Below are 22,950 nucleotides of genomic sequence, written 5' to 3'. Positions count from 1 at the left end.
CTTTGGATTATGTCAGTGCTTAAAGTTATGCATATCTGGCTGTCTGCCTATGCGTCACCCTCCTGCCTCAGCTCCACTCAAGCTCCATGTTTTTGACTATTTTAGAGTTGGCCTGAAGTAAAGCGGAGTCAGACACTTCAGAAACGGCGAGGTTCTTCGGGAAACCTTTATATACCATCCTCACACAATAATTTCTTCTGTTTCATCCCTCAAGTGCTGCTTTAATAAACCAACAAGTCTGATGGTAGACGTTTCCTTATGTGCTCTCTTGGTGTTCCCTCGGCCCAAAACCTGCTGTACCTGTTAGATAAATGTGATGGAATCACATTTACAAGTTTAAAGATAACATCGTGATCCAAAAAAAAAAAATTAAGGTGCAGCGTGAACCAATTATTTCCAAGGTATGAAAACCAGAGAGCTAAATCTATAAAACTGTGAGCACTTACACTTACAGCACTTACAACCAATAAAACGTGTTTATTGGGGTTAGCCTTTCAGAACAGCATTACATCAATAACAACAGATGAAAGTATTTAGGAATATTTTAGGGGGGATTTACACTATTTTATTTCAGTTTTTATTCAGAGCCAACAGCTGAAAGATTCAAACCGGCCTTCAACCTGCTGCTGAAAGAGAAGAAGAAACGAGAGAATGTATCTGTACTGAAGGGAATCACTGACTGTGAAGCCTCAGTCCCTGACGATGCTGTTAAAGCTCAGCGTTGTTTGCAGTGCGACTAGCTGGTCAAACACTAATGAGCTATGGTGGCTCTTTGGTCAGTCCTTTAAACAGACCTCACACGGGACCATCTGGCCTCTGCTGTGGAGGCTGACAGCAGCTGAAAGAGCCATGTGAGAATATGACTGATGGCTCTCAGCCCACGCAAACCCAGTCTGCCAGAAAAATGCCACTCGAAGTGTGAAAAATGTCCACCAACACAATCTTTTCCTGGATCAGGTGGCGGGGCAGTGGGAAAATGGGAAGTAGCTCCTTGGCCGCGTGTGCTGTTTGTAGATAAACATCTGACTTGCAGGTGGGATTCCCATCAGTGCGTTCCGCATACACTCCCTGCATGTGTATTATCAAGTCAACCGCAGCCTATTTGTGTATCTCATAAGTTACACTTCGGTGGGAAATGTTTTGTTTACAGGATACAGAGTGTGCAGACGTTCTTGAACGTGAACCGGACGAGTCAGGAGAGGAAGTGTGACGCAGCCCGAGAGACAAATAGCTTGACATTTATGCACAGAACACATGTGGCCAAAACCAACACAGCAGCAGCAGCAGTTCCTGCTTTATTGGGGCTCAGGGTGCACACAATAAATTTTCAATTAAAGCAATATTACTCCGCAGACTTCAAGATGGCCTGTGGGAGTGAGGCAGCATTTTATTAAATCCACCATTCAGCAGAAGCTACAATTAGACTGGACGACTCCAAGTGCACATTGTTTAGTTAAATTACATGCAAGTTTAATATAGAACACATATGATAGGTAGGGGGTCCCTACTTAATCTCTCCATCAGTTTGGGGCTCCTTGACCTGAAAAACATCAAAGACCCCTGGCCTACAGTAACTTGTGATGGATGTACATCTGGCGACACCCCTTTCTTGTGTCAGGGCTGGTTTAGCAGAGCCAGGTTCTGTCCTGCACAGTTCTGCGAATGCTTCAGTTCAGCTAATGGCAGTTTGGTAGGTTACTCTGAACACGTTAGAAACCGCTGGGTAGGGCCACTTCCTATGACATGAGCCAAGCAATTTAATCTGTTAAAATGTGGGAAGCATTTAAAAAGAAGCCACATGAGTGCTCCGGAGCTGTGCAGCTTGGCTAGGGGCAACAAACACCATCTCTTCTTTAGTTATTGAACGTCGATATTGCTTCATCATTAGGGCTCGGCTGATGGACTCATGAGATTTACAAACCTTTCCTGCTGGAAGAATTTACCGTAGATATGAAGAGGGGGAGTTAAGTGAAATGGTCAAATACTGATGAGTTCATCCTCATTGACGAAGCATTTTCTGGTTGTGGAATCTGATTATTGGCAGCATGATCATGACCATCAAATACGCCCTTTCCACTGAAACTGGTGGAACTGGTCAAAAATCTGCGTCACCATCTGCAGACTATCAGTTCAGAAAGATAAAATGTTTCCCTGCAGTCCTGAAACTTGACCAGTATCATTTTTCTTCTAGCTACTACAGAAAGCTATAAATTACAAAGATAATTTACAATAACGTCAAACCAGTATAAAGAAAAACTTTGAGAGCACAGAATAAATGACACACGTGGTTATGTAGGTTTGGTAAAAGTGGTTATTTTAATTTCCTGTTCGCGCCATCATGTTTGTACAGTTATTGTACCACAGAATGAGAGTGTCCGTCTCATTGTTACAGTCGAACATTTCTTCTTGATTGTGTTGCCAGTTTTGTGCTGGAAAGCCACCGAAGTTCCAGTGAGAGACACAGAGAAGAGATTGCTTTAAACACCCAGTGGTCCCAGTCCACTGTAACAACAGGATTTATTCTACGGGATTAGATCAGCAGCACACAACACTGAGAGAGGAGAAAAACACACACATTGAAACACCAAAAATCCTACGTATACTTTTACTTACGCACACACACACGCACGCTCACACACACACTCACACATGCACGCACACTCAGCACGCTCAGCCATTATTTTTCTTTTTATCGAGAACAACCACACACAAACACCAGAAACCAACAGACACCAAAGTAACATTACTGACAGTACAAAAAATCAAAAAATATCTCAAAATATACAATTATTATTTACAGCTCAAGTTTACACCCTGTCACTCTCACTATAGATACTCAGTGTGAATTCATCAGAATGTACATCGATATGTACAGATTAAATACATCTCCTTAAATACTATAAATATAACTATGGTTGGTCACATAACGATTATTTGCACAGTTAAATAAACTCACTCTTCATCTCAAGTAATTTAACTGAGTTCACTTCTAGATGTTTCTTGCAACACAGCTGACACGTGGACAAGACAGAGAGACCCTGGAATTGTTTTCAGTGGTGTGTATCAATACCAAATGCCAACGGCTTTTTACTGGCCAACGTTGGATCAATAAGAGAAGACATTATACTTTATATTTGTGCAGAGTTCCAAGAGGAAAGATCAGCTGTGCCTCTGTGTTTTATAGCTACCGCAAGTTGTTGTGCTCACTTTCGTACGGGGCCCGGTACGTCAGCCTCGGCTCGCGTCACACGTCTCGACCTGTGCATTGTGCAGATTCGTCCGTAGCTAGTGGTGCTTTTGTAGACTTGTAGTGCGGTTCGGTTGGGGATGGCAGTGCATTTCAGTGTGCAGCCTTACGCTGCAGAGAGCTCTCGTGACGTGCAGGATTCAGAGCTCGGTCTACGTGTGTCATCATCTACTTCACCCTCGCTGAGCTTTAGCTCGTTGATTGGAGTGAAACTGAGACATAAATACTTCCTTCTGTTTCCAGTTATGTGCTTCCTAAAAAAAATGTGCTTTAATAACTCTGAGCCAAATCTGCAGGGAAGTGTTTTCATGTCAGGTTGTGTGACATTTGAATCTCAAGCCAGCGAACATGTAGTGAATCAGGTCTGCGTCTTTGCATGTTAAAGAATGAAGTAGTTATAATCCAGTGTCTGAAGGCATTAACAGCCTTAACCTGCTCATTTGTAACACGGTGTTTAAAATGGAGACTTTCCTGATTGTGTTGCATTATCACAGTGGTTCATTGTTGTTTTACTTCCTTAAATACAGATTTCTCTTTGTACTCCACGTCATTAGTGCCACTGTTAAACAAAACACGTTAACTGACAGTCAGACAATTACAAATATATGATTTGATGGTGAATTCTATTATATTTTAAAGCAATATCACAGCCTCTATGTACAGTAGCAGTCATGTGATCACCGGGGTGGCTCAGCACTTACATTATGTAAATTAGGAAGTGTTTTAATGATAAAAAGCCACTACAAATATTTTACATGTAAAGATAAATATCAAAAATCTTCTGTGACAACACACATAAGAGACTAAAAATCTTGGCCTTGTGTTACTTGTGCCGTTCACGGACATTTACGCCTCACTCTCCCCCCCTTCTACAAAGCTGATTTCTGACGTGTCCTTGACAAGCAAAACAACTCCAGGGTCTCTGCATAATTAAAGTGCTCGAGTGAATGAGATGAAACGCTGGTCCAAACTCCACATAGGAAAAAAAAAAAAAAACGTACTAAATAATCAAGAAAACACGATGACAAACGCGTAAGGCAAACAGACAACACAGATGCTGTTCAGGCACCACACAATGTGACTGACTGTGCTTCACACTACATCTGCTCCGTCTCAAATGTTGCTGTTGTCTCAGGGAGGGGCCTCCAGAACAGTGTGCGTCCTCGGCTCCTCCACTGGCCAGCAGAGACACCCAGTGGTGAAAACCATGTATTACTACTTATTCCAAACATTTACATCACAGAATATTTCCACATTGCACCCCTAAACGCACGCCGTCGTACGACATTATACTATTAAAATAATAATAATAATATTAATAAAAAATAGATTTCACACATCAGTTCACAAAAAAAAACATCAAAATGATGTTGTAGTGTTTATGAAATTATGTCTTCTATATAGTGGTCACAATTTGACGAATGTTGAACCTAAATACCATCCTCTCAGGGATGAAGTATGATTAATCCACAGCAAGGCATGGCAGTGAACCTCTCATTCAATGCACTGTAGCGACATTAGAGAGACATTCTTTTGGGGCTTTTTAACAGCAAAATGTCTCGTCTCTGTTCCGCCGCACAAACAGCTGTGCAGGTGGAGCAGACAAAGCAAGGTGTCCACTCTCCTCTTCCTCCTCCGCATCAGAAGAGAGGATCTGTATCTATGGTGCGTTGCCACGGCTTCCCCTGGGTAACGCGGCGCTATTTTTAACGGGCAGGGTCACCGGGAGCTCTCATTCAGTAGCAGGCAACAACATGAAGACGACACTCACACTGCCCATTGCTTCTCTGTCTCGCCTCTCTCTAATGCCGAGACAGACAAGCGTGAAGCTGCCCCCTGATCAAACACAAGCCTGCTCCGCTCATTCCTGCCCGTGCGCTGCCACCGTTGCCCTCCCCACGCATTCATTAAAATGGAAACGCTTGATTAAAATGATTGATTAAAATGGAAAAGCTTTGTCTGGGGCGGCCGGGCATGGGGATGCGTGAAGTGCTGCTGGCGTCGACTCCCTAAGCCTTGCTTGTGATGGGAAAATGTTGCTGAAAAGAAAAGTGCTGCTCTGTCTTAAGGCTCAGAGATGCTCTAACGACAGCAGGCGCCTGTGCTTGTGTGCCCATGGAATGAAGATGCAAAAAAGCTGCCTCTTGTTTTGCACTATTGCGGTGTGTATGCACGATTTACGGTGACATCTCAAACTATTGCACAACACATATGTACAGTATTCTACATCAGTGGGAACACAGAGATAGAAGGAGACCCAAAGTTTCATGTGGACCTTACTGTGACTGGCTATTATTGCTGATGTATGATAGGCACGATAAACTTAAAGATATAATGTGCTTGTAACACTACTCACACCATCAGGATCACTTGTTACATACTGTTATTGATGCATTTTGTTTTCTAGATGAGAAATGCTCTCATACTGTGATATAGACCAGGACAAGATGAATGTTTTTTTTCTCCTTCCATCCCGTCCCCACACATGACAATCCTCTCCAGACCAGAACCAGAACCAGAAGAAGCACAAACTGGTGAACACAAAGGATTCAGTAAAGCATCATAGCATTGCACATACCTTAACCTCAGCCAGAGCTTATTACCAAAACATCCAAGCCAGCGCTTGACCTCTCTAAACTTCATCCATCTCTTTGTTCCCATCTCGGTCCCTCTCTCTCTGTCCCTGTAATGCCACGACAGATGAAAACAGTCGCCGTATCTTGTGGGGTTCACGTTCACGCGGTCCCTTTTACCACAGGCAAGGAGCAATGGAGCAGAAAAAGGGGGAACTGAGGGAGTGGGCTCTGAGGGTTAAGGTGTGATGAATGCTTCAAGTGAATTTTCTCTCCTTCTTGACTTCCTCTGTTTCCCTCTCTTCAAGCAGGGCTTAGCGGACAGGGAGGATCTACGAGCTCAGCGGATCATAGCTCAGACTCGGGTGAGCCGATGTTCTGGTAGCCCGTCTTGGTGCTGGTGCCGTAGTTGGTGTTGGTCATCTCCTGGGTGCCGCCGGGGCCCAAGTAAGCGCGGTGTGCGGGCATCGGGGAGGGAGCCTCGCTGGGGTTCTTGCTGAGGATGAAGCGCTGCTCGTCCTGTTCCTCCAGGTTGGAGATGTCCTTCATCATGCCCTTACGGTAGGAGACAGACAGCTTGTTGGAGCCGTCTGAGATCAAGTTGAAGTGGCGGACGATGAAGACGATGGGTAAAGGCAGCATGGCTGCCACGATGAGAGCGTAGGCCATGGCTAACGCCCAGGGAGGGTAGCTATGGAAACTTTCTGAGCCCTGCAAACAGAGGAGGAGGATGTCAAAAAAAAAAGACAAAGATGTTAGAATAGAGAGACAAGAAGAGACGAGTTCGTAGGGATAGACACCGATACTCTGCATCATAAAACTGATGCAAACGGTAGTAACCAGACCGAAGAGAAACATAGATTTTGGTGCTTCATTTCAGTGCCAGTGAATTTTTAATTAACACCCCCTTAGCTCCATTTTTCCTCCCACAACTTTATTGAAAATTTGTAAACTGCAAATAATAACGCTGCACGTCACGTCAGTTTTTCACCTGCATGGATGGAAGGGAACCTTCAAAATGCCTAAGGACAAATGGTTAAACGTTTGGGTGCAGTTCACCTCAAAAGATGCAGACTGGGAAACCTGCAACAAGTGCACGAAGGCGATATTGTGCAAGGGAGGTAACACATAGAAACATCTGACGATGCAAAACATTTTATTAAAAGCTGAGTAATGCGCCATGTTTTATAGCCTGTGAGACCCAGGCGAGGCAAAGCAGAGCGAGCAGCACTGCCAGAGAGGAGAGCAGTTGATACACTGCTGCTTTTATTATGATAATTATGACAGTTTGTTGTGAATTTTATTGTATATTAACAACTTACTTCTCAGTCTTAGATGTATTTATATTTTTTTAATTAATATTTTGTTCTACGTGCACCTCACAAAATGCCTTAAACAAAGTTTGTATGCTTTAAATTCTTTAAACACCAGCCCCATTTCAAAAGTAATCCTGTATGAGGTAGTGGTAGGAGATACCGGCCACTGACCTCAGATTCCACCCAGGCGTTGTATCCTGCAGGACTGACGGCCATCTCGATGACAGTGGCAATGATGAGAACCACCAGGATGGCAGGTGACACGTATCTCCACATGTAGTAATAGAAGGAGTACGGCCTGAAACCAAGCATGTCCTCCAGGTCCTGCATAAACCTGAAAAGAAAGAAAGAAAGAAAGAGTATTAAAATCACTGATGTCTCAGTTCCATTTAGCTAATAATGTCTGCTGTGAAGTGGGAGACTGCAATAAGTGGATTATCTGAAGCCACTTGGAAAAATTTCAGACAGCTCTCACTGCGGATCAGACAAACACTTCAGACTACAAGTGTCTTGAAAAACGTTCCGTCTGCACGTCCAGTCTACCTACCTCTTAGTGCCGTAGATCCAGGCTACAGACACGTTCTCAAGTATCACCACCACGGTTAGAGGCAAACCGGCAGAGTAGTCATCGAACATGGTGACAAAGTAGTTCCCTGAACGCTGCACAAACAGCAGGCCTAACAGGAAGGCGATGACACAGCAAGCCACTGAGGGACCGAAGAATAAGAAACACTCAGAATCAGAAACACTCAATAGGCACAAAAAGCAGAGGTATATGAGGTACAGGACCTACCACACAGGATCTCTTTACGGATCTTGAAAGCGTCCAGGATGGGAGTGGTGATGCCGGTCATTGTGCCGATCATGCTGCCCAGGCCCAGGTTGATGAGCATGAAGAAGAACATGACGGACCAGAAGGGACTGGCAGGGAAGTGGGTCATGGCCTCTGTGAAGGCGATGAAGGCCAGACCAGTGCCCTGAACCGCCTGGAGGACGGAGAGATGAAGAGGAAAATAATACGCTTCACTTAAATGTTTATTAATGAAGCATCACAAACTTAAAATTCCAACATAAGACGGAATGCATTTTGAATATATTTCTATGACCTCTGCACGAAAAACAATAACAAGGCTAAAGGCTAAACACAAAGGCAGGCTGTGAACATATAAATGGAGATGAAGAGCCAAAATTGGACTCATTATCTAGCGAGAAGGTTATAGCCTCGAGACAAACGGCTACAAAGACATAGTGGTTTGATTTAAAGGGACACAAGACAAACAAGGAGGAGCATGACGGTGCATATATTGTTGGTTATACTGCTCCAAGCCAAAACTATTCACTTGCATAGCAATTGAATGCCACAAACAATGAGAAAGATTAAACGAAACAAGCTGTTGTGCTACTAACCACGTGAAACAAAAGCCTCAGATACAACTCTGACTGACAGACTGACTGACTTTACCTGTTGATACCCAAACTCCTATGTGCGTATATCTAAACATACAACTTAAGAATCATATTTTCATCTCAACCTTAGAGGTTTCCACTGACCTTATTGAGTTCGTCCTCAAGGACACAAGCATCCAGGCCCAGCTGGTCGAAGATGTCTTCCTTCACCGTCTTAATGACTCCATACATTTCTGCATAGTCCTGGCTGGACAGGTGGGAGAAGTTGACGTGAGGAGGGATGAGATCTTTGCTCAGCACGCCTGTGTTTTGGTAACCCAGGATCTTCTCTGCGTTCCTGCAGTTGGAGAAAAAAACAATAACAACACGTCAGTGAGTTAAGATGAAGGTACAAACAGCTGCCAGAAGGCGGTGACTGCTCTGATGCACTCACTCGACAACACACTTCTCGTTCATGATGTTTGCCTTGAACCCCAGCACAGCAAACACCACCAGCGTGGCCAAGATGGAGGTAACGAAGTTGATGACGGAAACCAGAGTTGCGTCGAAGTGGCAGTTATTGTCTCGCTTGTTGTAGCTGGAAAAAGCAATTACACCTCCAAAGCCCAGACCCAGGGCGAAGAAGACCTGCGTCGCTGCTTCTCTCCACACCTGCGGCTCCAACATCTTCTCCAGCTGATGACAGGAAGAGGGCATGAGACAAAAAGACTAATGAGACAAAAAGACTAATAATGTCATCAATCTCCCTGAAAACATGAATATTTCATATATATCCTATTCCGCCCTCCTTCTTACGCCTGATTAAAGATGCAGTGAGAGAAATATTTCAGCTGAACGCATCCATTTCTGTCACTGCTGGCACATTTTATTCCATACTTTAATTTCGCTGTAATTTAACTTACTTAGTCTCTTTGGGTTTTATACCACATGCACAAATATGTGAGTCAAAGGGTACAAATATACAATATACACGATCTGGTCACACCTATAATAAAAGCTGTGTTTTTATTTGAGACTCATTGCGACTCATTTTGAGATTTGATGGTGGCTGCACTCCGACAACAAACTCAGGGATCAGATAAAATAAATTTTACACAGAAGTGATGCCGTTTGTCGGCGGTGTGATCACACAAATTCACCACTAGGGGGAGACATCAACCCAACGCATGACACTCGATACCAGTGACATTTTCCTCTGAGTGGATGTGAATGTGACGACAAAGATCCATCTGCCACTCATGACTCAACAGCCCTCAAATACCCATTAGCATTGTCGCGTGTGAGCAGCAGTGTGATGAGGGTGAGCTCAGGATATTTTTGACAACCACAGCAAATTAATATCTATATTCTTTTATAAATATATATACTGCTAATGCATCCCCATCGTCCTTTTGAGGTAACAGGTTTTCTGCTCCTTTCTGTTATCACTTTTTTCTTTACGTTACAGTCACCACTTATTTTCTCTCACCTTAGGGGTGAACATGTGAGCGATGCCGTCCACCGCACCCTTCAGCATCAAGCCTCGTACCAGGAAACAGAAAAGCACCACGTACGGGAAGAGGGAGCTGAAGTACATCACCTTTAGAGAGACAGAGAGATAAAATCGAGTACATTACACAGCGTTGCCATGGACACTTGTTTTCTGAGGTCTCACACATGGAAAAAGAGCTGCAAATGCACACACACGCACGCACACTCTGGACGGCTCGGTCTGGAAACCGCTTTGCGTTTGCCTGCTGCTGAATCTGTGAACTCTTACCAAATGTGGAGATGAGCCCTTGAAGTCAGAAATCCTTCCTGCAGCATTTCAGGGAATCGTTGCAGCTCTGAATATGATAATTGGATTACCTAGTTTATTGTTTAAAAAACTGTGTCAGACCTTGGCGGTCAGCTCTCGATTGTGTATTTTCCTATTGGGACTGCGTGCTGGATGTTGTGTTGTGGTATATGACTCACTCGCTGGATCGAGATTACAGGATGTTGATGCAGTTGTTGCCAAACTGAGAATTTTCCATCTGCACCCTGAACCAGTTTTAGCTTGGTTCAGTTTAAGCTTATTAATGTTGCATGGACCTGTCTTCCATAATATAGATGAGATCCAAAAATAGACAAGCACCAATGAGAGCGGCTTAGCATCTTACCTTTGTCTGAGAAGAAGCGGCAAAGTGAATGAAGCACTCGCCGATAAGGATGAATCGCCGGCTAAATATAGCGATGTAATGCTTTTGTTGGAATGATTTATAGGCTTCACATCGGGTCTGAATAGAGCTGATTGAAATGCAAAGCGTTAATCTCTGGGGTCATGTACCTTCCCCGAGGACTGGATGCCCTTGATGACAGCCAAGCAGACCAAGATCCAAGCCACCAGCAGGGAGAGGGTCATCTTCCAGTTTAGGCCCCCGGTGTCGTCGATGGAGCTGGTGATGTTGAGAGTCTGGCGGTACCAGAAGTAGGTGGTGGCCGAGCTCTTCTCGCACTCTGGCACCACAACTGTAAGAGGAAAAAGGGAAAAGTGAGGGGAAACGCTGTAAGCGGCTCTGAGTGTGGCCTATAGAAAATAAAATCTCTGAAATGTTGCTTTTTTTCAGATAAATGCATTTGCAAAAAAAAAAGTCTGTAAAACTGAACATTAACAAAAGAAAATGATTAACAGTTATTTAATTGCAGCAGTATTTTAATGTTGTGTGAGCTAAGTAAGCTACTGCTGTAACAATTCTTCATTCCTCCTATTTTTAATCCTATTAAAATCTGCATAAATCAGAAGGAAATTCTTGACAATGAATTGAGTTTTGTCTATTTAAATTCAATTAGTGTCAATTAGTTTTTATTGAAAAAGAGTTACAATGTTTACATGAAGAATTTATCATATGTACATAACAATAAGTAAAAAGGTAGAAGCCTATAATGGAAACAGTAAGAAAATAAAGAGAGATTATTTCTTGTTTTTTTTTGCATATGCAGAGTATTTGAGAACAAGCTCACTGTACTTTCCACCTCTGCAAACAGCTAAACTAAATCTTACTGGACGCTCCAAAGCACCCTGCTGAATCTATAATCATAAGCAGAGTCAACATCCTGCCTTCTCATGCTAATGGAAGTCGATGCCCTTTACTCTGCCAGAACCTGTCTGTACCTCCACCACAGGCTACCAGCTGCCAGCCGTTCGAGGCACTGACACTGTTGACCAGGTCATTCCAGCTGACAAGCCTCGCGAACAAAGCTGCCCTCTAGGATGAGGCTCAGGGCCGGTTCAGCTGAAGAGACAGCACAAACCGCTCCTCTGTTAGAGACGCTGCTGTTCGAATGCAGCACCGCAGCAAGGCAAGCTGCTTCGATGCAAAGACGCGTTCTGCAGCTTTAAGCACCTCCCTGAGTAGCGTGCCTGTGTGTGTCTGCTGAATAGGAAATTGTCCTGCAGGACTCTGCAGAACTCTTTTTTTTCCCCCCCTCTCTACTTGGCATCAAGAGCCTTACAGTTAAGTAAAAAACATTTGTGAGAACAATTGTTGTTGGCCATACGTCTTTCTGCAGATGTTTAGTGGGCTTTGTGTACTCACTGGCTTGGGATCCGTTTCTCTGGAAGGGGCATTCAGCCCAAGGCAGTGGATACTGGAAAGACTGGAAGAAATAGAAGATGCTCCAGCCAATGATCACATTGTAATATAGGCCCACGAAACCGCAAACCTGAAGGAAAATAAGAGAGAGCAGATGTGCTTAGGAGTAACAGCCGCACAAATATATTAACACAAACAGTGCAGAGGCACACAGCATGCAGTGTGTTGGCTTCAATGCCTCCTCTTGAGTCGGGGCACAGACGCTGAGCACACAGCTTAAGTCGAAGCACATATGAATTATTGAGCTGTTTGCTCTCAGCAGCCAACGCCGGGATCCTCTATGAGGAGGTATTTATAGCCGCTGAATCTCCCTCTGCCATGTCAGAGCTGCCACACGCCTCAATGCTCTGGGCCGGGCCTTAGCCATCAGCTCGTTCGCGATAGATTGATGAAAACACTCACTGACCAACTCAGTGACTGACTGACGGCGTTTTAAGCTTGTGACGCTGACGCGGCGGGAACATGATGGGTCTCTACTTCCCCGCAGATGATGATGGGGACAGATTATGACAGTGATCAGCGCTGGTCTTTACATGCCACTTGCTTTGAAGCAACCACAGGAAGTAATGAGCGGAGAGAGGGAGTCTAGTAGAGCAAAATCTACAGCATAACACATCCAACTCTGATGAACTGCATCATCATCATCATCATCATCCAACAGCAGCCCTATAAAATAAATATGGCCCAAACATGCTGCATTTCTTCACAAACTGCCATAAGCCTAATATTGTGTAAGTCTCCCTTGTGCTTCCAAAACAGTTAAGACTAATCAGAGAGTGGACGTGGGCCTCCTGAGGGTCTGTAGTCTCTGTGGATCCTCCCACAGACACTTGATCAGTTCTAGTGAATTTGGAGGCAACACCTTGTGCTTTTTTGCGTCGTTGCTGAGGGGTGGGGGTGCCGCCTGTACATGTCTAAGATAACCTCCACACGAACGTCAGGTCCAAAGGTTTCCCAGCATCACAAGACGGTCAATGTTATTCACTTCTCCTGTCTGTGGTTTTAATGTTATGGCTGATCGGTGTGCATGATTTATAACATAATAAGGCTTAATGCAATAATATAACCAGTAAAAAAGGGACATGATCTTTCTCCATACAGAAAATAAAGAGAAGGTTTTCAGATTAGAGCAGCATCTATAATGCTAATTAAATACGTTAAAATTGTCAGAAAATAAAAGAAATGTGAGTAGATTTGGCAAAATCAGTGGAGTATTACATATAATGTGTGCTCCCAATACCGACTCACACAATATTAATATAAACCTTTTAGATTTAGTCCATCCCTCTATCAAGACATCTTCTCTTTTCTTCTATTGACACCTACCAGACAAACTGCCATGTGCTTTGGTATCTAAATTCATGTTCTCCAGGTGACGAACAACTTATGTGTTCCACTTAATCATTTAATCTAGTCCGAAATTTCGCATTAAACATCCCAACTTGTAAAACTTGTTATCACTGAGCTCAGCTTCACAAGTCGATGTCAGCATTTAGCTCACAGAGCCGCTAACATGGCTGTGGACTGAGAACACAGGCAGCACTTAAGACATTAGTGACGACATGTAAACCCCGTATAATTATCATATGGTGACTGGAGGCTAGCTGGAGGCCACGCTAATCACACATCACACGTACCATGAGGCTGGAAACCCCGATGCCCCCCAGCTGTGGGTAAACGTAGTTCCACACCCCGATGCTGCCACGCCTGATCCTCTGTCCCACGGCCAGCTCCAGGAAGAAGAGGGGTATGCCGATGAGGAGGAGGAGAATAAAGTAGGGCACCAGGTACGCACCTGAGACAGAAGAAGGGCAGAGGGGAAAATAATTACTGCACAGGTTCTTTTATCTGAATGCTCAGTGGCTTTGAAAGCCATGTGTAGTGGAGGAGAAAAGCTGGAGGAGGAAAGGGCATTATTATATCCCTTCTGTCAAAATCTATTTTAAGAATCTATTCTTTTTATCTTCCACCACCGTTCCCACTTTCTTTTCCTCTTTCCTCTCTCATTTTTAGCTTCTATTCATCACTTTGTCAGATTTCTTCTCTTTTTTCATTTTTTTGCAGGAGAAGCAGACGCTCTCAGACAACAAGTCACGTCCAGTCCTGCTGACGTCAAGACATGAAGGGGGGCACCATGGTGACAAAACCATCCGAAGCCAGAGAGGATGGGGTTCACGTACTGGCAGCACGTTTCCAGGCTGGAAACAAATGACGTTTGACTCGATCAGAAATTCTGATAACACCCAGAGTGGCTATTAGAGGCAGCAGCGGACAAAGCAAACAGAGACAGGGACAGACAGTGACGGTCGTCTGAAGTGGCTTCGGTGTCGGGGACCTTCTTCTTTCTTTTTTTAATGAATTTGAATTTTTTTTTTTATATGGGCAGCAGACAAAAACACAACAGAGGCAAAGTAAATGTGTTGGCAAGGAGATATTATTGCTCTTTGTTTACAGACACTGCACTTCAGCCGAACCATTGGATTACAGCACAGCGGGTCAGATAATCCTGTGGTTCAACACAGTCATTCATAGAAACCATGACGAGAATGAATCTTAATGATTTTATTGATGTTTATTTCGTGCCCTTCAACATTTCTGCATTAAAGACGGTTATGATATAAATATGAAGACTAAATAAAGTGCAGTGATAGTGTATAGTCTACACTGTATCTATTTTATATTAGACAGGACATTGAAGTTAACAGTATTAACCATATAATAGTTTGTTCTGTTCATGAAAGACGACACTGTAAGAAAAGATTTTCTCAAATATTAAAAACATCATAATAGTTAACTAGTTTGCAATAACTGTAGCTAGCCACTTGTTTATTCATTTTATTATAAATGATGGATGATATTTTGTGTTTCTAATAATGAGAAAACAGTCTGTTTGTCACATATAAATAAATACATTATAACACATATAATAAATAAATTCATTCTGATGGGGACAAACAATGAACATCCCAGGGTCAGACTGGGAATAAAGTGACTATCGTCCTCTGTGGTAAAACGTTTAGTAACTCCTGGTTAATATATAGATAACAGATTATGGATATCTGGATCATACATGGTTCACAGTCTGACTAGAAAGTTCAGACAAAGGAATGGACTCCGTTTAGAACCGCTACAGCATCTCTTCACTTGACATATGCAGCACGTTGTAGGATGGACCAGGACATTCTGCCTCTTTTCTGCTCTTCACCTGGACTGTTTACCTGCATGCATCCAGTAAACCTCTTCAAAAGTGATTGGTCAACACAGCTTCTCTTTTTTTCAAGATCTTGTCCCCTGCATGCAGATTTTGTAAATTCAGATGCAGATCTCATACGTTTGAAGAGATCATAAAATGGTTCAGCACTGTGACGTCTTCCCTATTTGCCAGTTTCATAAAGCACATTAAAATTCTAGTCATGGTCTTGTTCTATTGATCTTGCCAGATATTTTTGCCGTGTGAAGACAAAGGTTTCACCAGGATATACAAGCAAATTCATTATATGAACATTATATATAGTATATAAGACAGGATAATTATATCTTTGTCTTAAATTATTTGACTAGAGACGCTGAGAGCAAGAGAGAGACAGAAAAATGGCAAAGAATGGACAAGCGACAGGGACAGCTTGTTCTTATTACTGGACAAGCCCAGACAATGCAGCACCTCCCACCCAGTAAAGATCCAGCAGGGACACATAAGCGTGCGCACACACATGCACACACCGATTAAAATGTACCAATGAACACTCTTCAACGCAGTTATCTCGCATTTCAAATACCCTCTTTACACACACACCTCCCACACGGGGTACCAACAATGTCTGAAAGCCCAGGAAATCGGTATTGACTCTTCCACTTCCTCCATCTTAGTCACCGCCACCCTCACATCCCATCATAAAGCCACTGAATCATAATAGCAAAGAGATAAGCCTGAGAATTCTGCAAGCAACGCAAATAAAGCCAAAACTGTAGCTTCTCACGGTATTATATCAGTCCGCTCAGAGAGCTCCGTCACATTAGTGAGGATGAATTACTAATCTCACAGCTGCAGGTGGAACTTAATTTGGGAAGTGGGAAATAAGTAACTGGGACATGTCATATCTGTGTGTCAGGTGAAAGCTGAGAGGAAAAAAAAGATACATCTGAGGTTGTACTTATCCAGTACTCTGCTGTCTTCTGTACCAAATCTGCTCTTAACTTCTTGAAAGATAACAACTGTTGTATCTTCACTCAAAAAGAGTAAACTGGGTGTCTGGGTTACCTTAACCTAAGTCTAGCATGTAGCTTATATTATATAAAATCATGTTTTGTGGTTGAACAGTTCTAAATCATGTAGTTTTAGCGTAAAATGCAACAATTTAAAATTTACGAGTTTGCAAATCACTTCTGCTTACAACTCCAGAGCAGTAGGTGGCAGTAATGAGCAAATTCCTGATCAGTACTGCGCCTCGTTCAATTAAAGGCTAAGGCTAAAAAATAACTTGCTACCTACCTACCTACAGGAAGCTCAAGAATGTCCAGAGGTTGAACTGAAGCCCAGAAGAGCCAAAGTAAATTACTGCCCCACCTACCTACCTACCCTACCTGCAGAGACACTTTAAAAGATAAGAGAGCTTTTGGAAGTAAGGTAAAGGAAAGGAACAACGAGGACACAGTGGCTATTAAATTAAATAACTCATATCATATAAGTTTAAATGGCCCAACAAAATTATGTTGTTATGTTATGTTGTTATGTAAATCTAGTTGGACATAATCCTAGTAATTAAGTAACAGTAATGCAAGTGTTGATCCAACATATTTACATTTAGGTCACTCAACAAAATAGTTTCTTGCTAAATTAAAGCATTTTATTTAGGTGGAAATTATTTCCATAATTTTATTGAGTTCCGCGAACAAGTTATTTTTTTGAGTGCGCTGATGTGAATCACTTCATAAAGAGCAACAACGTTCTGAGCTCTTTGTAGTTTACTATCAGTTCAAATCAAATCATAAATACCTTTTACTGTCCAACTGAGCATTGTAACGCCCACTCGCTGGGTTTTCTCCCGATTATTAAAACTCTGAATAACTAAATAAAATCTAATCAGATCACGGTACAAAAATAAAGCTTGTTCTCTTTCAAAAATGACAAACCGAAAACCCATGATGTAATCCGCCTCTTAAACAACCTTGCAACCTATGATGAGATCTTTAACATCAGTTGTTAATTTCAGAGCTAACGACCACAACGTTAGATCACAGGAGTGGCTTTTCTTCTCCACTGCGTTGCAAATTTACAGTCACGAATGAGGGAGTGAATACATTTATTTATGTATCGTTGCGTTTATGTATTTTTGTTTCATGTTCTCAGTGAGATTATCTCAATAAATGAGCTGGCTGAAAAGATAAGTGCTAAATGATTTGACACTGCTGCAATATTTCTCTCTGTAATATGATTTAAATTAAGGTTTTATGAGATACAAAAATATAGCATTAAATTTTACACCAACCACCATGAGATGGAAATTTTCAATTAAATCACATCTGAGCAAATAGATCCCAGGCCCACACAGTATCCTACACAGGGCTGTGGGTAGCTAACAAAACCCTGTTTAAATCATTAAGTGCTATTAACTTAACCTCTACCATCTGAGTGGTGATTTTATTGAAGATTTTACAGAACCAATAAAAAAACAAAATCACATCCACAGCCTTCACCCAGGACAACGTTTCTAGCTGTTAACCTTCCCCTGCACCCTGTGGGGACACATGTTCGTCATGGGTGGCCCAATTAGGAACTGACATCCAAACTTAGGAAGCGTTGCTACACTTTACACAAAGCCTCCAGAAGTCTGTGGTCAAAACAGACGGTAAACTACGGACCACATTCGTGTAGACATGGTTATTCACCTACCTCCACCGTTTTTCTGGCACAGGTAAGGAAACCTCCAAACGTTACCCAGGCCCACAGAGAAGCCAACCTGGGCCAGGATGTACTCCAACTTGTTGTTCCAAGCCGGTCGGCCGTCCTCGGCGTCCGGGTCAGGGGAAGGCAGCAGGGCCTTTACTGGAGCAGTGGAGCCGGGGCTCAGGCCCATGCTCATCTGACTGCTCTTATAGTCCATGGGGTGCTCCAGGGACAGCAGGTCAGCCACCGACTCAGTGACCGGCTCATTGCTGTGCTCCCGCTGGGTCACCTTGGTGTTCTTTGGCATGGCCACGACGCAGGAGCTCCGTCAGAGGAGATGTTGACAGGTGGCGAGGAGGCGAGAGTCTACGGAACAGGGCCGGAGAGAGATCGGGTAGAAGACAGGAAGGTGCCAGGGAAAGAAACTTGTGCTTTTCTTAAATCTGTGAAGAGAAAAGATGGAAAAGGAGTGCATGATTAAAACAAATCTGTGAATTTATTACCCTGAAACTATATTATTACAATACTATATACAAAGCTAGGTTTTCTGTGGGAAGACATATTTCTATGATCCAAAACAAAGATACCTTAGCTTTAGCAGTGACAACAGGTTGCAGTAAATTCATCAACTTCCTATTGAGCCAATTTCCTATTCCCCATTGACTGGTCTGGCTGTTGAAAGACAATCGAGGCTAAAAGAACATATAAGCCAAGATGTATAATTTGATTTGATAATTAATGAATCATTTTATTATCATGATCTTGAGTTATTAAAAAAAAACAGGAGCTTCTCAGATGTAAATACTTGTTTAATTTCTAATTAGGAAATTAAGAGTGTATTAAATAAATTAATTAAACAAGAAAAGAGCATAGTCATTCAGCCCTGCACATAAAAACCATTCAGGATTCGGGCTTTAAGCGACTTTGAGCGTTCACAGTTTCAGCTATGCTTACTAAAACCCAGAAGCACTTTGGAGACAAAAGGTATTTCGGATAATCCACTTCATTGGTGAGATACACAGATTGAATTACAATCCATTACACAGCAGCTCATTATACTAAAGTTGAGTCATGTGAGCGGCATGAACAGCAGCGAGCAGTCTGTCTGTGTGACCGCTGGCCTCACGAGAATGCAGCCCAATAAAACTAAAGCCTCTGAGCGCAGTTTTCATCACTTATTAGCCCCTCTGTTTTTTCTTATCACAGAGCTTCAACATCTTGTCTACGGGTTTGTTTTTTTACAGCCTAGTTCTGATGTGATGGAAGAGCCCAACGCCCAAAGCCCAATTAACTGGCTTATTTTAAGTTGGTCTCTCTAAGAACTCTGGCATGTGCTAAAACCTCTATAATTACACAATCCTGGTTGGTTTTGTGCCTTCCTCGATGGGGAAACTGGTGTTGATCACTATTCAGCAAGAGCTACTGTACTCAGATACTCCAAATCTCCTCTGTGAATGAGGGTTTTACTGTTATGAACTGGTGCTCCATAGCTGTGCATCCTGTACTATGACTCTGTCAGACAAATGACATGTAAATAAAAAAAACTGTTACACCAGAACCATCATCTTTTACTATTAGTCTGTTATTTGTCCATGTCTAAGCCTGACTCCTACATAATGCAGCTCAGACTCTGAAAGCTTGGTCAAAGTGGGCGATGCTAATAGTGGACAAGATTGAGCTTGTAGCTTCAAAGAGTAAGATCCATCACATATCCCCTGTTACTGGGTTAATTTCCCCAGTTTCACTTCTGGTTATATTTGTTGTGTATGCACCTGCACTATATGCAATGTCACAATGTCACAATGCTTTGTGAGACACCACTTGAGACACCAATAGCAGAATAAGACCTTGAAAATAACCTTTAAAATATGCAGCATTTAAATACATATATGGAGTTTATTGAGTGAAATAGCACCTCTGCTTTTTAGTCAGATGACCTGGTTTTAGTGATCCGTAAAATATAGTAACATTGAAAATGGAAGTTTGTAGCTGCAAGCATGAAAACAAAAGTCAAGATGACAAGATTGGTGATTGAAAATTACATGATAACCCTGAAAGCTAATATTAGCATCACAAAGAGTGATGCAGACAACCTTGGTTAAATGCCAAAAGGGCAGCAACAGGAACTAAAACACTGAAACTAGCTATTGAGGGCAGATTTCTTGTCTAGCTATGTGTGATGTGTGAGATCCGACTTTTCATCCGGAACATCACAAGAGCAGAGAATGGAAGCCAGAGGTGTTTGATCTGGAGACAAGGCCTCTAATCTGAAAACAAAAGCAGCCAAGTGAAATCAGGGCCGGGCTCGTATTCACGGCGACTTCTTAAGAACGGCTGCCAGCCAGCCGGGCTCTAAAGCCCATCCAAAGGCCAAACCGGTAGCACGCAAATCGCATTCCTCAGCAGCCCTGCAGTCACGACATGCACCAGCTCGGCGGCTGAGTGCCCCACGCAGATCTCAGGGCTACGGTGACCTTTCTCCCAGCAGCCTACAACTACACAATACTGAGTCATCACCAAACACTGAGGTGTGAAACAACGATGGGCATGTTTGCAAACATACTTTTTTTTTTTTTGCTAAGCTGCATTGTAACCTGTGGAGAGAGGCTCTGAATGAATGGTAGCGTGATGTTTTTTTTTCTCCGTATTTGGAAGGAAACGGTTACATCAGTTAGATCTTTTGGGTTCTGAAGGTGGTGACCTGTCAGAAATTAATGGCAAACTGGATTTCCACTCAGCAATTCTGATCATGTGCAGCGAAAGTTTTCACTGTTGCTTTGACAGTGAACCAGCAACTTTCAGAGGTTCACAGTCTGTGCCGGCGCAGATGGTGCATTACGGAGACAGCAGGACTTCGCGTACAGTGCAAGACATGGTCACAGATTATGACTCAGTAGTCCGTCACCATCTGACAGAAACAGTGAAAAGATTTTTCAGGATGCTCTACAAATGTACAGAAGTATGAAAAAGTATGAAATTATGGCTGTTATTAGTGGAGAGGAGAACGTGCGGCAGACCGTGAAGCACGTGCTAACTTTTCAGAAGAAGTAGGAGTGATGGTGATAGACCCCCGTGGTCAAAGTTGAGGGTCACGGGGTGTGTACGGCCGCTTCCCTGGAGGCAGATGTGTGATCCTTCCTGCAACTCTCCACAGATGGTCTGGCGTTGATGATGTAACAGCACAGGTTCTCTACGAATATAGCTCCACTTTTATCTAGTGTGGTTGCTAAGCAATGGTGCTTCCTGCAAATTTGAAACCACATCCTTGCAGCATCAGTGGCTGCCTATGTCTCCTCTCTCCATCTCAAATGGACAGACATGATATCCCCCGAAGGACGTGCTGCAAATAACACAGAGCTGCTGTGACACACAACCTGGGGCGGAGAAACAGAGTGTGGTGGCAAAACTAGAGGTGATGGTCTGCTGCTGGATCTATTCCACCGCCAATCAGGCAGCCATGACAGGCTGTCGCATCTGTAATGTTTAGATTTAAACCAGTCCGTGATAGAAAATGGTGCCACTGTGAAACGAACAAATGATAATCTACGTCTGCATGTGTGCCATACGGATCCTGATTTGGATCCGGTTTTTGATTTGACATGATTTCTGAACAGCAACGTGTGATTGTGACAGGAAGAAATCAGCACCTGCGTGGCCATGTCCAGGCATCCTTCAGACACGTTTCACCCAGGCCCATGTACCAGTGGCTGAGGACAAACTATCACCGTGGATATAACCTCTGACGGCTTGTCAAGGTCAAGCGAATCACCTAATAATAGCAATGCGGAGATGCAAACAGTATGCTGCCGGTATAAGGAAGCAGACCATCCGCAGTCTCGCAGAATTTGTCATAACTGAGCCTGATATCGACACACTTGTCTCGGCAGCGTCAAACACAGAGGATTAATGAGCGACGCTCACCGTCAACGCTGCGGAGAAATCACCATTTGTCAGGTGATCCATTGAAGACTGCCCCTCCTCTGTATCATGATTTAAAATAAATAAATAAATACATATATGCATATGGGCACGACAATGCGAAATAATATAAAACGGAATAAATCTAAACTGATCTGACTTAAAATGCGGACACGCATGTGACTCTTACCTTGTGCAGTGCGGGTTATGACGACTCGGCGTGACGATTTAAATCCGGTGTACGGTATCTTCATTCAGCCCCTGCCTCCGTATGCAACATCTCTGCGCGCAAAGAGATGCGAAATCACAGAGCTTCCAGTCACACGGAGCGCATGGTGCGTAAAGTCTGACGCAGGAGCTCAACGCCTGCCACAAGTTTGGTTCCTACTGTTACATCAACTTGTGCAGCTGTGTTTGCGGCAGTGGTCGGCTCTTCGCCGATGCAATGTTGCTCTGTGACAAACCTGCGCACACCTCTGGTTTCCACGTGGTTTTGGATGTGTTGTGGGATAAATCTGCCCCCCCCCCCTTCCCCCCACGGAATGGAGAAATTACTATGGTAAGTCACGACGAGGTCTGACGCAGGTTTGACTCATCCGCTTGTGCGCACGTCAGCGGCTGATCCAAAAAAACATCTGCAGTGTTCCCAGGATATTAATGAGAGCATCACACAGGTAGCCTTCACTCAGGCGCATCAAACCAATTTACTGAACATGTTGTTTATGCAACTGTCGACCGGATCACTTCTTTTTCTTCTTCTTCTTCTTCCTGGTAAATTGTCACTGAAGTCTTGACACCGTTTACCTCCATTCCAGAGACCTACTTGTTAATAGGCATGTCAGCTTTTCTACTGTGCCCACATAAAAACTAAAAGTGAAGTGATGGTATTTCTTAATGGGCCCTTTTTCAAGTGTAGATAATTTGTGGCACATTCATTTTTCTCTCTGACAGCAGCAATTTACTCTGCCCTTGGCTCTGTCCACGCTCCCGT

The 22,950-nt window shown here is 43.2% G+C and overlaps 1 protein-coding gene across 1 annotated transcript; it reads right to left on the bottom strand.

Annotated features, from left to right (window-relative positions):
• Positions 1–2,288: 2,288 nt before the first annotated feature.
• slc6a17 (solute carrier family 6 member 17) lies at positions 2,289–22,475 on the bottom strand. Its single transcript, XM_047596473.1, has 12 exons — positions 22,150–22,475; positions 18,048–18,484; positions 13,795–13,952; positions 12,101–12,227; positions 10,852–11,033; positions 10,012–10,122; positions 8,977–9,218; positions 8,688–8,880; positions 7,930–8,122; positions 7,684–7,843; positions 7,308–7,470; positions 2,289–6,531 (listed from the first exon to the last, which is right to left on the bottom strand). The coding sequence occupies exons 2-12, from the start codon at positions 18,346–18,348 to the stop codon at positions 6,169–6,171; spliced, it is 2,193 nt and encodes a 730-aa protein (XP_047452429.1). The 5' UTR covers positions 18,349–18,484; positions 22,150–22,475; the 3' UTR covers positions 2,289–6,168.
• Between the last annotated feature and the right edge of the window lie 475 nt (positions 22,476–22,950).

This window comes from Mugil cephalus, chromosome 1 (genome assembly GCF_022458985.1).
Source record: "Mugil cephalus isolate CIBA_MC_2020 chromosome 1, CIBA_Mcephalus_1.1, whole genome shotgun sequence".
In the NCBI taxonomy this organism is placed as follows: domain Eukaryota; kingdom Metazoa; phylum Chordata; class Actinopteri; order Mugiliformes; family Mugilidae; genus Mugil; species Mugil cephalus.
The sequence above is the reverse complement of the archived record's forward strand: the minus strand, read 5'-3'. Positions and strand labels throughout refer to the sequence as shown.